This window comes from Periplaneta americana, chromosome 7 (assembly GCF_040183065.1).
Source record: "Periplaneta americana isolate PAMFEO1 chromosome 7, P.americana_PAMFEO1_priV1, whole genome shotgun sequence".
NCBI classification, from domain to species: domain Eukaryota; kingdom Metazoa; phylum Arthropoda; class Insecta; order Blattodea; family Blattidae; genus Periplaneta; species Periplaneta americana.
Genome location: NC_091123.1, coordinates 27,453,476 through 27,466,994, shown reverse-complemented (window position 1 = coordinate 27,466,994; position 13,519 = coordinate 27,453,476). Strand labels below are relative to the sequence as shown.

General features: G+C 37.3%; 1 protein-coding gene across 5 annotated transcripts in view; it reads right to left on the bottom strand.

Moving 5' to 3' along the window:
* Nucleotides 1-13,519, bottom strand: part of hiw (MYC binding protein highwire) — a 507,580-nt gene that overhangs the window by 34,000 nt on the left and 460,061 nt on the right. For 4 of the 5 annotated variants that reach the window (XM_069830497.1, XM_069830498.1, XM_069830496.1 and 1 more), the window contains 4 exons: nucleotides 10,409-10,647; nucleotides 6,271-8,046; nucleotides 2,575-2,773; nucleotides 509-732 (listed from right to left, as the gene is read on the bottom strand). In XM_069830497.1, the coding sequence (XP_069686598.1) occupies nucleotides 509-732; nucleotides 2,575-2,773; nucleotides 6,271-8,046; nucleotides 10,409-10,647 (2,438 nt within the window). The remainder of the gene's footprint in view (nucleotides 1-508; nucleotides 733-2,574; nucleotides 2,774-6,270; nucleotides 8,047-10,408; nucleotides 10,648-13,519) is intronic. The other variant, XM_069830500.1, reaches the window with a different exon arrangement.

Genomic DNA, 13,519 nt, shown 5'->3' with positions numbered 1-13,519 from the left:
ATCAGCCGCAGTGAGTGTGGTTAGGAGTCTAGCCCCGACTGGTTCACCCTGTATCTTCTGACATATGAAAACTTGTTCATCAACATCATAGTATATGCTCTATGTGATTTTCTTTAAAAACATTCAATATTTTCGGAAGTGATAGTATTCATAACAAAAGAAACATGATTGGTCCTAAAATTAAATTTTGTACATATGAAACAAGGGCTTTGAAACTGGCATTGTAAGAATAGCATATCTTCTAATGAGAGCTCTCTGCTTGCTTCTTATTGAGTATACTGTTTACTGCAGAAAACAAATGACTGCACACCTTGTTACCCTTTTGTTTACTGCATTTCCGATATGATACTGTATACCCATTGTCCATCACTGTCAGCTGGAATTGAATCTACCAGTATGTGCCTTGGGTGCAGAGTTAAGTACAGTAACTACACAGGCAAAGTTTCGAAATTTAATATAATACACTAACAGGTTAACAATCTATTGACGTAAAATTAATTGCGCCCACCTGCATGGCATAGACTCGACATGTGGCCTTCCGCAGGGCTTGTCTCATTGCCAGCTGCAGAGCCTCCAAATTGTGTTGTTGCAACAGGAAACTCATAACCGGACGATTCAGCAAATCTAACATGCAGCCTTTAAATTGTTCTGATACAATGGCAGATTGGTCCATACACGGAACCAACTTCTGGAGAGCAGCTGATGGGTAGCATAGGAGAGACGAGCCTCCATCTGCAAGAACATAACACTGTATTAAATCATGGTTCAACCAACTGGCCAGAAAGAACAAAAAAAAAAATAAAGTTTGAGGGACCAGCTTGGATATTCAAATTAAGTTAGATGTAATTAATTAATTAAATGAAAGTAATGAGTATTTGAGTAGGCTGAAGCTCAGACTCTTCGGCACAGGAGAAGAAGACAAAATAAAAGAAGAAATATCTATATGAAAATAATCCTTGCAAACGTACATGCGAATGCATTCAAATGAATTATCATTAAAAGAAAGTTCCTAATAAATAATCCCAAAATACACATACTTGAGAAAATAATAATACTGTACAAAAAAAAGGTTTTAATTGAAATCAAATGCTTCATTCTCAATGAAGGAATAAAATACATTAAAAGTATAAGACGTATTAAAGCACAAAAAGAGAAAGAAAGATTAAGAGAGAGAGAAATTGCGATATAGATTTTCTATTTTACAGTAACAAAATCAAATCGAATATAATAATCTACAGACGAGATTTAACTTTTGACGAGGAAATTGATGATACACAGGGTGTTTTAAAAATGATGGTAAAAATTTAGTGATGAGAAGTAAAAACAAAGAGAAGCAAAAAAGTTTCGGTAAACATGGGTCCGCAAATTAACCGTTTACGAGAAAATATAATTTCTTGTTGGTTGGGGCCCACTGAATACTAAGTACTAATTTCAACAAAACCAGTGATAATTTTATTTAATTTATCAATCACGAGACAGTAAAATTGATAATTTTGGCTTCAACACCACAGAAATATGATTGAACATACATAAAAGAAACTTTTTTGTTTGAACAACAGTGAAGTTTGTGGATAAACAAGTTACAGTACAGTATGAACATGTTAACTGAAGAATTTTACAGCAAGTGTTTAAAATGCATTTGAATGAATCTCTGATTAACTCAATAACTTATTTACTATGTTAACACTAGAAAATTACCTGGTTCACTAATTTCGAAGTGGTATTCTTCATTGTTCGAATCCCAGGAAGAATAGCACTTCGAAACTAGTCAGTCAGGTAATTTTCTAATGTTAAAACAGTAAAGAAAGTTAATAAGTGGTTATATAAGTGTTAAAAGTGTATATCCAACAGTGATGAATGCATCTGTCTAGTCTTCTCTGCAAAGACCCAAGAATGCACTCGAGCAATCTTGGGTTGTTCTTCATTTGCTGGAACGCATCTACAATCTGTAGCTGCAATTCTTCAGGTTTGGTGATGTCTGTTGTGTAAACCAGGCTTTTTGCATAACCCCATATACAAAAATCCAAATTATCCAGTGATATATTGTTTAGATATCATCTCATACTTAGAAGAAAAGGGATGGGGAGAGTGTGGCATATATACGAAGCATAAATGTTGCTGCTTTACTGTATCCAGGCGCTCAATTTACTAGCAGCCCCAACAACCAAAAAAATGGCATAAACGGTTAATTTGCGGACCCATGTTTACTGGGACTCTGTTGCTTCTCTTCATTTTTACTTCTCATCCCTAAATTTTTTACAATCACTTTTGAAACATTCTGTATATATAGGAGGAGTTTCTCTTGTTTCACATAACTACTGTGCTGTGGCATAATAATCAGAATTTGGAAATGGAATAAACGAAAGAGGCCCCAGTCTTGAGGAATAAGAAAAAAAGGAAGCGTAGAAGAAGGAGGAAGAGATGATGATGAAGACAAAGATTAAATTGATGACGATGATGATGATGATAGTAATAATAATAATAATAATAATAATAATAATAATAATAATAATAATATAAATCAACAGTGATAACGGAAATGATAAAATAAACGGAAATAAAATAAAACACTACCTTCAGACAAAGAGTGGAGTGGCTTACCACTGGCCATCTCCCCGCTGCTGTTGTTCCGCTTCCTCATCATGATGACTCGTCCATCGCCCTCCCGTCTGCTCCAGGGGGCACCGTTAGTACCCATTGAGATGGAACGATGGAATGTGCGCCCTTTACTACCTTCACTCTCATTATCACTCAAAGGGCCCTCCGATACCGGCTGCATAAATAACATCATGTCAGAACCATATACAAATTAAGAGAGTTTATAAACTGTTTTTACATGGTTAAGAACAAGTATTACACTACTGTAAATATTAAATATATTATGTTTGTAAATATAGTGTGTATGTGTGTGTGTGTGTGTGTGTCCAACGCCCACCCACTTCACTTGCGTGATACGGGTTCCGCATACTGTGGATAGATGGCAAAACTGTGACCCATTTTCTAATTGTACACCACTTCGGCAGGTCACACTGTACATGATGTGTATCTGTGGAGAGTTATGTCGTGTACTAGGGTGAGTGTATGTGTAAGTGTTCGTGTAAGTGTAGTAGATTACAGCTATTAAGTACACAAATCAGCTCGTAGAAAGTCAAATGAAACTAATATCAGAATATGACATCTGATCTTCATTCCATACAAGGTTACTCCGCATATTAACGAACATAAGTTCTATATGGTGATATTATTAATGTTTGTTCCTACAGAATTCCCTGTTGTAGTTATTATTATTATTATTATTATTATTATTATTAATAAAGGAGAAAAATTAGCTCCACCGCCAGGAATCGAACCCAGGACTCCCAGTTCTATGCTCTGGGTGCTCTAACACTGAGGCTCAATCCACGGCACCGGATCGAATTCTTTTGGTTCCCCCCCCCCCCCTCCTTTTTGGCCTACTTCATGTTCGACACTCAATTGAGTGACTTCGGTGGCCACGAACCAACAGTTATGTACTGTTAGACGAATGAGTTCGATCAAATGCCATGGACTGAGTCTTGGCATAGGTCAGTGGTAAGTACCTAGTGCGTAGAATTGGGGGTCCTGGGTTCGATTCCTGGTGCCAGAGCGGATTTTTCTCTGTTTTTAACAAACATAAGGAAAAATTCTTCCACACCCTGACCGCTGACTGGTTGCTATGTTCCTATCTCCTGTGTTTGGGTTATGTTGTGAGTGGTATCGCAATTGCATGTCATCTTATCACGCCTAATTTTTAACAATGGTCCCTCCTAGTCCCACCTACAAATTGCATTCTTTCATCAAAAACTTGGTAATTAGTTTCTCATCTGCTTCATATACGGTATTTGCTTTTCGTGTTTAGATGAACAGCACATTTCTTATTAAGTCTTGAAAATGTATAACAAATTCCGTTTTCAGACTGAGTATTAATTAGATGTAAAAGCAAAAAGGTAGTGTAAATTTAGCATACGTTCATTACGTTCATTAAATTTCTAAATGCAGACTAGTATTAAAAAATTTCATTTTCTTTGTATACACCAATAATTTATAAAATAAATATTAGTTTCTGTCATAATATTGTGAGTTAGTGTCCTGCAATATTCGAACATGAGAGAGGCAACCAAGACATTACAGATTTCGTCTTATTTCGTATGAAAAATTAATCGCAAGACCTATGCTAAAATTCTTTAGCCGTTAAAACATGAAAGAATAAGACTGAAGGACAGCCAATAATTCTGTAACAGGGTGGAACAAACACGACAGGCCTCTTTCTGCAGAGTCAACATCGGTGAATATCAAATTTCATTATACCCAACAAACTTGAACTGGACATAGTGCCTATAATGCATGACGCTACTGTGAGTGTATGCAAGTGGCGGCTCGTGAACTTGTGGACTGGGGGCACTGCAGTAGATTTTGGTATATACAAATTTCACTTCAATCTTCTCCGCAACGGAAAGTTGAGAAAAATTAATATTCTGTAATTCACACACACTCATGCTTGCACATTTACACTGGTTAAGTTACGGTACTAAGATGTCACACCAAAGCAACACTCAGATATACTGATGGTCAACAATTTTCTAAAACTGGAAAGAGATCTCTTTCGTATTTTACATGCTATATCAAAAGGATTCTACTCGCGCAAACATTTTGAGTTAAGGAGGCTGGATATATAATAATAAGGCAATAGAGGATATTAATTTCGTTATATTAACTCGATAAGATTCTACAATAAGTATGTGAAGAGAAAATAAAAATTTTGTCATTAAGTTTCAAGGGAATAGAGAATCCATTTGACGCAGCATTACAATAGCGGTGTGGGAGGAGAGGAAAGATCTTCCCTTGTCGCCTGGCTCTGCAAGCCACTGCAGCAAAATATGGGTTTTAATAAGCGGCAGTTTCCCTCTGCTTCCCTTCACCTCTCTACCCCCTGACCATGCAAGACACACTCTCTATGAGCTGTCCCACCCTGCTGATCCCAGGACGACTTTGAATGCAGTGTCAATTCCAATACAGTCGATGTGCAAAAATATTATGCATCAGATAATAGTACATATTCCCGGCCAGATGAAATATAAAGCAATTTACTTAAGAAAAGCTATAAAAAATTATTCTACAGATTAAAATTAAAATTATTTTTATTTTCTTGACAAAGCAGGGAGTGCTGCAGCTCCGCAGCTCTTATGGACGAGCCGCCCCTGGTGTATGCGCATTATAACTAAGGAGCGGATTTCTATGTAATTAAATATTATTTTTGCATATGATAAAACACAATTGACAAAATTAAAAATTCCGAACATGAAGCTTCAAGTTTAAAACCCGAATTTTATTTCACATAAAAATACATATTTTCACAAAAAAAAATATGTAAATACATATTTTCAGGAAATCTATTATAAACACATAAATCTTGCAGTTTTTTTACTTAAATAATTTTTTTAGAAGAACTTTTAAACATTTTAAAACTAAATCAAGGGTATGAACATTATTTAATTTAAACAAATCTCTCGCCTCTTGCTCATGTCCATCAAGTAAGGCAATATGTCTTGTTGTGATTCCCTGTTATCGGGCTTCGTCAATCGATATCCTTCAAGATATACTGAAAGATGGTTGTTTAAAAAACGATTTGGCTTTCCTATTAGCAAATTTAACCTTTTTGTGTGACACCATAAAAAAACTTTAAACATCCAAAAACCTGTTTTCTGAAACAGGGAGGTGCGTGCCGTGAAAATTAAACTAGACTTGCTACCAGGTTCAGAAGCACAATTACTAAGAGACAAATTTCAGAATGTGTTTGGAAAAAACAGTGGATATAAAAAAATGTGTAAAGTTGCTCAAGTATTGGAGGGTGTGCCTGTAGGTGAAATTGACGGTGTTTGTGTTCGTGATATTCCTATCTTTAAATATGCACGTCTGACGTCCTGTGATGTGAAAAGTCGTTGTTCAGAGATAATTGGCATGCATTTGTGATGGAGAATTAGGAGATGACCTTTGGCCAACTACTAGCACTCAAGTGTGGTTGGTGAGTACCTAGTAACATTTATTTTTCCATGCTAAGTAAGGTATTTTTGTCATATTAAAAATATATATATATATATATATATATATTTTTTTTTATTTTTACCAAATATTTTCGTACTTTTTAGCACATAAAAAATAAATATGTTTAAATTTTTTAGCACATAAAAATCCGCTCCCTAATTATAACACGCCTCAACTATATTTCAAACTGTCAGACACATTCACACTTACCCTTACTCCCAAGTGATGTAGGTTCCCATTGAAACCTGCCTCCAGGAGAGACTGCTGTATCGTCTGTCTTCTGAATGTTTCTTCCAGGAACTGCTGGTCGTCATGCAATTGCTGTGAAGGATGAATGCCTAGTGACTGGAGACACTGGAACGGACCTGCTGGAGAGAAAGGTCCAGGCGGATCTGGTGGACTGTAGTTCTCTGCAACTGAAGGCATGTTGTTGACAGAGATGCGCCTCTGCTGGTGGGGAGGAAAAACAGAGCCCCCTGCACTGGCGAGATCAAGAAGGAACATAGCGTTGTTGCGCATGATGATGTGGGTCTCCAGTGGGGCTGTGCTGGCGGTGGGGGATAGCAGCTTGGAAGCCGAGGACGAGTTGGGGCCCGCAGCCTTCTTCTTCCCGAGGCTACTCTTCTTGCTGCTGCCAGATTTGTCTTTCCCAGAAACTCCACTCTGCTTCTTCGAGCGGAGGTACTTCTCTCGACAGGTGTCACACACGAGATACCAGGAGCTGCCGCCAACACCTCCATCTCCACAGTTCCCAGCCCAACCAACACAGAAGTTGCCACCGCTGTTGTATCCCTTCCCTCCGGCATGGCCTCCACAACCCGGATGGGCTTGACGCATGTGATACGTCACAGGATGAGGGTACATGTTGCCGCATAGTTCGCAGGCTGTCTCCCGTTCTATTCCTCCCACTCCACCGCCCAACATGGCAGCAGCTCCTGCCAAGCCGCTGGCGACTTCTCCAAGCAGGTTAGCCCTGCCCATAGGCTTCCATTCTTTCTTTTTGCGCCCGGCCTTTTTGCTGCCGACCTCTCTCTCTATGGCCCCTCGCTGCTCTTTACCATCCTGCAAACCCTTACCGCTCATGGCACCCACCATCTTGTCAACACTAAGCAGTTTCTTGGGTGCTCTTGCTGGCATTGTGGGGCTAGGAAGAACGACTTGCTGCATGATAGCCTGGAGGCAGTTGGAGCTTAACTCCTCCCACAAGAATACCAAAGACTTCAACGCAGGTGGGAGGACAGCCACTGTGTGGAAAGATGTCTCAGGCAGAGATGACAGCTTACTTCCATCTGTGGCTGCTGCTGCTGTTGCAGCGTTGGTTCCACTGCTACCGCCACTCTCCTCCTTGATTACGGACTCTGCATGCTGCTTCTTGGCTCTGTTACGATTTGCGTTTGCATTTGCTGCTGATCTCGTCAGGGTTTCCAGTGTTGACGGCTGGATGTGAAGGTAGTTTCCAGCTGTACTCACTTCAACTGAATGTCTCTGCCTAGCCCGCTGCTCTTTCGTGAGTTCAGACCGCCTCTTATCTCCAGATCCACCAGCACCGGCACCACCCACATGCTGGCGGGTCACAACAAGAGCTCCCTGCTTTGGCAAACTGGGATGGAATTTCAGAAACGAAGCGCAGGCCATGGCGTCGTGAACGACTCCTTCGTGCCACAGAAATGCTGCGAAAATGGCTCGCAAGCTCTCGGCAACGGAAGGACTCACAGCTTCCTTCACAGGCTCCTTTGTGAGGGTAAGGCTGCGGTCGCGGCTGGAGCTGGGCTGCTGGGTGGGTGCAGGGGACATTGCGCGCTTACTGCTGCGGCCTTTGCTGCCAGTTCCACTTCGATCTTTGCGTCCAAGTTTTGGGGAAAGACGTTCTTCCTTGTTTCCACTTGCTCCAATGCTGAAGTGTCCCTTCATGCTGGCTCCACCACTCTCGGGGCTTGTCTGTGTTCCAGTTTGTGTCACTGCTCTGGGACTGTATCCCAAAGGATCCTGTAAAAACATTCAGCTACTGACATCAAACGCTAAAAGGTTAGAGACTTTGATTTGAGGCTTCACTCTGATAATTTGTAAAACAAGAGAACATCCAGCTTTGACTTACTGTCGTGTCTCGAAGCTACATTTACAGTTTAAGTGAACTAGATAGTTGACTAAATAGCCGGATATGACGTCAGAAATCATGATCCGTAATAGCTAATAAACGAAAATGCTTGCTTGACTGATGACTTGCACATTAAACAAACATGGATACCTCATCAGCAAATGGAGCTATAAAACCTGAAGATGTTTTGGAAGTAAAATATAAGTGTAATGTAGAATATACTCGCTAAATTTGAACATTACATTGTTAATACAGTACCTTCTTTACATTTTTTAAATAATTTGGTATTTTAGGCCTTTATCTTTTCCATATACTGACTCGTAATGAAACTGCCTTCTTAATTCAGTGCTGTACCGTAATGACATAGTTTTTAGAAAAATATCGGTAATCTGTTAAGAAGGCCATGATTCAAGTGCTTACAGTGAAACCTCGGTAAGACGCTGTTCAAGGGACCGCATAAAAATAGCGTATTAAAAGGGACCACGTATTAGTGAGAGTGGGTCATTTTTTTATTTTTTAAATTTTAACACAAAGATATGAATCAGCAAAAACATTTGTTGAAGAAATTTAAGGATTAAATACTAAGTAACTGATTAACTAGCGGACTTACTCGTGTTAATTATGTAAGTTTGTGTGGTTTACAGCTGTTTCGGTGCTTCATCACACCATCCTCAGAGCCTACTAGATCTCGGCGTCATCTCGAACTTCTCTGCCTGTTATGTGGGTGCGTTTGATTGTTGAAAGATGTTGAAAAGTGGAGTCAAATAGTGTGTGTGTACTGAAATTGAGCTGTGTGTTGAGAATTTGATCGAGGTGTGTTTTAGTGTGTTTGTATATTTCGTATTGTTCTAGTGTGTTGAGTTTTTTGTTCTTGGGTTGTATGTGTAGGATTTCCATGTCCGCACACAGATCAATTTCAGTACACACACACTATTTGACTCCACTTTTCAACACCTTTCAACAATCAAACGCACCCACATAACAGGCAGAGAAGTTCGAGATGATGCCGAGATCTAGTAGGCTCTGAGGATGGTGTGATGAAGCACCGAAACAGCTGTAAGCCGCACAAACTTACATAATTAACACGAGTAAGTCCGCTAGTTAACAGTGGCGTAGCATGAAATTTTGAGCAGGGGAAGCTAACTCAAGTTGTCTTTCATACAATATGAGAAAACGTATTACAAAAATACAGCCTTAAAATAAATAGTAGTCAATGTCAAGTCAGCAGTCGAAGATTGGTTGGAATCTCGTAAGTAACAGCAATAAGGCATGACCTCAAACATACGTAGTAAAATATGATTTCACGGTTTACACATATCTCTTAACAAATAGACACATATACGTATAACATTAGCTCACTCCCTGTCATACTTAGAGAAATCACAATATTAGTATCATTACGTAAGTATGCGTCTGTCTTTTGGTTGTGTCCTTCATTGACAGCAAGGAAGTCGGTCATTTGTTTTTTAGATCACACTTTTGTTCGTAAGTCAGTCTTGATAATAGAATTATCCTAAAAAAAATCAAGTAAATTAGTGTCAGGAACTGTTATTTCACTCATTATTTATTATATCAGCCACAATGCACACTAACACTTCAACTGAACACAACTGACGAAAAGGGATAACTCGGAAACTACTTATTTTAAATGTTAAAGCTAGCTTCTTTGCGAGCCTTGCGACTAGGGTAGTTTAGTTAGAAAGGGATGGAAAATCTGCGGGATGGATTACACAGAAGAAACCAGTCTGCTTGGAAGCTGGTGTGTGCAGGCTTCTTGTTTACTGCTGCATCACAATTCATCCTAAGCTGCCGCATCACAATATTTAACGCATAAATATAATTCTATTAAAATTAATAAATAATTTTCTCCATAAACTGCAGGTTTATTATGAAATTATTATTAACTGGGGAAGCTAAGCTTTTTAGCTTACATTGACGCTACGCCACTGCTAATTAATCAATTACTTATATTCAAGTGTTAAAAGTAGTGTACGCAAGATTCAAAATGGATTAAATACTAATTATACAGAATAAAAAGTTCACGATTTTTCACCAAGTAAAGCAAAAGCAAAGTAAAGCACTGACTATTTATTCTGTGTTAAAGAATAAGAATTTAACTGCAGTTCTCTTACAATAAAAGAAACATACAATTTATTCGTCTATTTATATATGAACAATAAATAAATTCATTAATAAAAATTAATATTTATACAAGGAATAAAAGTATAAAATCATGCATGGCCAATAGTGTACCTGCTCATTCTTCCTAGGGGTGCCAGGTGTGCTGTTCGGACTTCCCTCCGAGCGCATCTGCAGAGAACTGCAGCTGGGACTTGGTGACAGGTCTCGTGTGTTGGCTGTCGTGGTGCATCCGCTAGGAGACTGGGACAAGTCCCGTGTGAGACTGCTCACCAGAGCACTTGTGTCACTCTGTGTGGAGCCCCTCCGGTGAGATGCAGCGCTATGCTGCGAGTCTACCATCGCCCCTGACACTGTCCAACAAATACCGCATGTTAGCAACACTTAACACAGCCAACGGTCCACGAAAAAAAATACGCCCACTAAACGAACACTATTTTACGTCTACCAAAGCATGTACTGAACACAACAATCAACACACAAATCACACTGTATCACAAAACCAAATGCACACTGAAATGCCAACATTTCAAATTAATTCTATGTCCTAATACTAAATTCTAATAATGAACACAAACAAAATTCAGGATAGTTTAAGTTAAGACAAGTACAATTAAAGAAATCATTCTGGTCCATTTTGGTTCGTTAAAAAGTACTGATTATTTGTCGTATCTTAAGTAACAAGCATTTAATTGCAATTCTGCATTCTGTTACAATGTGACAAGCAGATAATTCAGTTATTTATTTATATGTTTAATAATAAACTTTTACAACAAAAATTTTGCTTCCAGATTGAAAGATCTAGGAATTATGAGTGTTCATAACTGTATTAATAAATTATTTTTATAAAGACAATAATACACTACAGTTTTCATATAATCAATTTTATTAAAATACTTCAAAATTTAAAAAAAATATTCTTACAGTAAAGTGATGAAAAAAAGAGTAAGATATAGTAACAAAGTACAATTTAAGTAGTAAAATATATACAATTTTTTTTTACTTCCTTCTCTAATATGTAAATTATGTGATTAATTTATTTTACTTAATATGTATATATTCACAACTCAGTTGTCACATTAGTTTTAGTACACTTACCCTTGTAAACAAAATAAATTGTCATCCAAAGATGCTTTGTACACAATTATTAGATATTAATACATTATTATTTCTCATTCTAAGATTCATTTATCATCTTGTCAGACTAAAGAAATGTACGTCTGGAGATGAGATGGACTGATAGATAAAGAGTTTAGCCTTGGAATGGATCTTGGGGTCCAACCCTTGATTTGGCAGAAGAAGAAGAAGAAGAAGAAGAAGAAGAAGAAGAAGAAGAAGAAGAAGAAGAAGAAGAAGAAGAAGAAATTTTAAATTAAATTTTCGGAGAAAGCAAAGAGAAATTTATTAACACAAGCTTTTATAAACATTTTTGGCTAGTTTCTAATAGTATCTAACATTACAAATTTAGCGTATTTCTGCAACATGTCTATTTCGCATAAAGGTTTCATAACAACAGTTTGTGATTTAATGCATTTGCAAAATGTTTGCTTGAATTTTATTGCGTTAGAACTTCTACTGAAATAGAATATGTTGCATTTTATATATATAATCTCCGGATTTACAGAATTTATACTTAAAATTGTTCTCAAATTTAACTACAAGAAACAGGTAAATTAATTCAGAAATCATTTTACATTAGCATTAAGAAAGATGACTACAGAATTGTTTATTATAATGTATTCTAACAAGTTTATTCACACAGTGTGTATGAAACCAGATTTCTTGCTGCGATTTAGTTCTGTAGTGATTACGACAGCAACAAAGACAAATGCACTCAAAGATGGAAATGGCTGACTGAATGAATTATATAATTATGTTAGTTGTTTTAAAGTTTCACTGAAATATCGAAGAAATGTTCCCTAGAAAAGCAAATTGGAAACATTTTTAAATTTTGAAAATAGTGAACTCTTAAGTTTATGCATATTTTGTAAACATGATTAACATTTAATATTCTCATATAATTAAAATATCACAATTAAATTCAAATTATATGACAACTGGAAGACACTAAAGAGTTATGCAAAGCAATCCCAAACATACAGCATGCTCATCTCTAGTAACACACACCATTCACTGGCATGCAAGTACATTACAGACATTCATAATAATCAGCTACCAACATTGATACACACTAGAAATACAGTCTCAAATGTCTCACTAAGGATGTCGTTTTTCTGCGGTTGTAGGTCAATGAATGGAACCAGAGTTCAAAGAACTATGAATTTAAACTCTAAATCTGAATCTTTTGTATTGATAGTTTCTTATTTAGGACTGTCTTAAATTCTTTGGCATTTGAAGACCTACAGTATTTCCCTTCTTCTTAGTCTCCGTATACAATCCATATAGCTTAATGTTAAAACTATGAACGAACGAACAAACAAACAAACGAATGAACAAATGAGTGTCTTCTTTCCTTTTACTCCATTTCTTGCTTTGTCTGTCTGAGACATCTGCAGTCACAATAGAGACTGCTGATCCACATAGACATCAGTCTATAAAGCTAGGAACTTAGTTCAGCGAAGTACAGTTTTCACAATTGATTGTTAAATTTATTTTATTTTATTAGGTTATTTTACGACGCTGTATCAACATCTCAGGTTATTTAGCGTCTGAGTCAGATGAAGGTGATAATGACGGTGAAATGAGTCCGAAAGTTACCCAGCATTTGCTCGTATTGGGTTGAAGGAAAACCCCGGAAAAAACCTCTAACTTGCCCTGACTGGGATTCGAACCCGGGCCACCTAGTTTCGCAGCCAGACGCGCTGACCGTTACTCCACAGGTGTGGACAATTGTTAAAGGATTGAATCAAAACTATAAGTCAAATTCACTGATTGTGTCATTTTCATCACACCATTTTGTTCTCTAAGTTACTAACTCACACAAATTTCAACTACATTATTATAAACAGAGACTTTGTTCACCAAAAATCAAACAGACATTCCAAGGATGAAATTGCAGCCCATTTGATGAGAAACCATCAGCTGAGTGATGAAGCATTGTTTTTGTTTTGGCCTTTAAATTTATTAAAATCATAACCTCACAATCAATTTCCTTGCCTCATTGTTTCTTGTAAAGTCATAATTGATTATTTTGACATTTAAATACTTTTTTTTTAATGCTTCAGATGTCGTGAATTTTACTTCTCTGAAATTCGTTTACTTTGG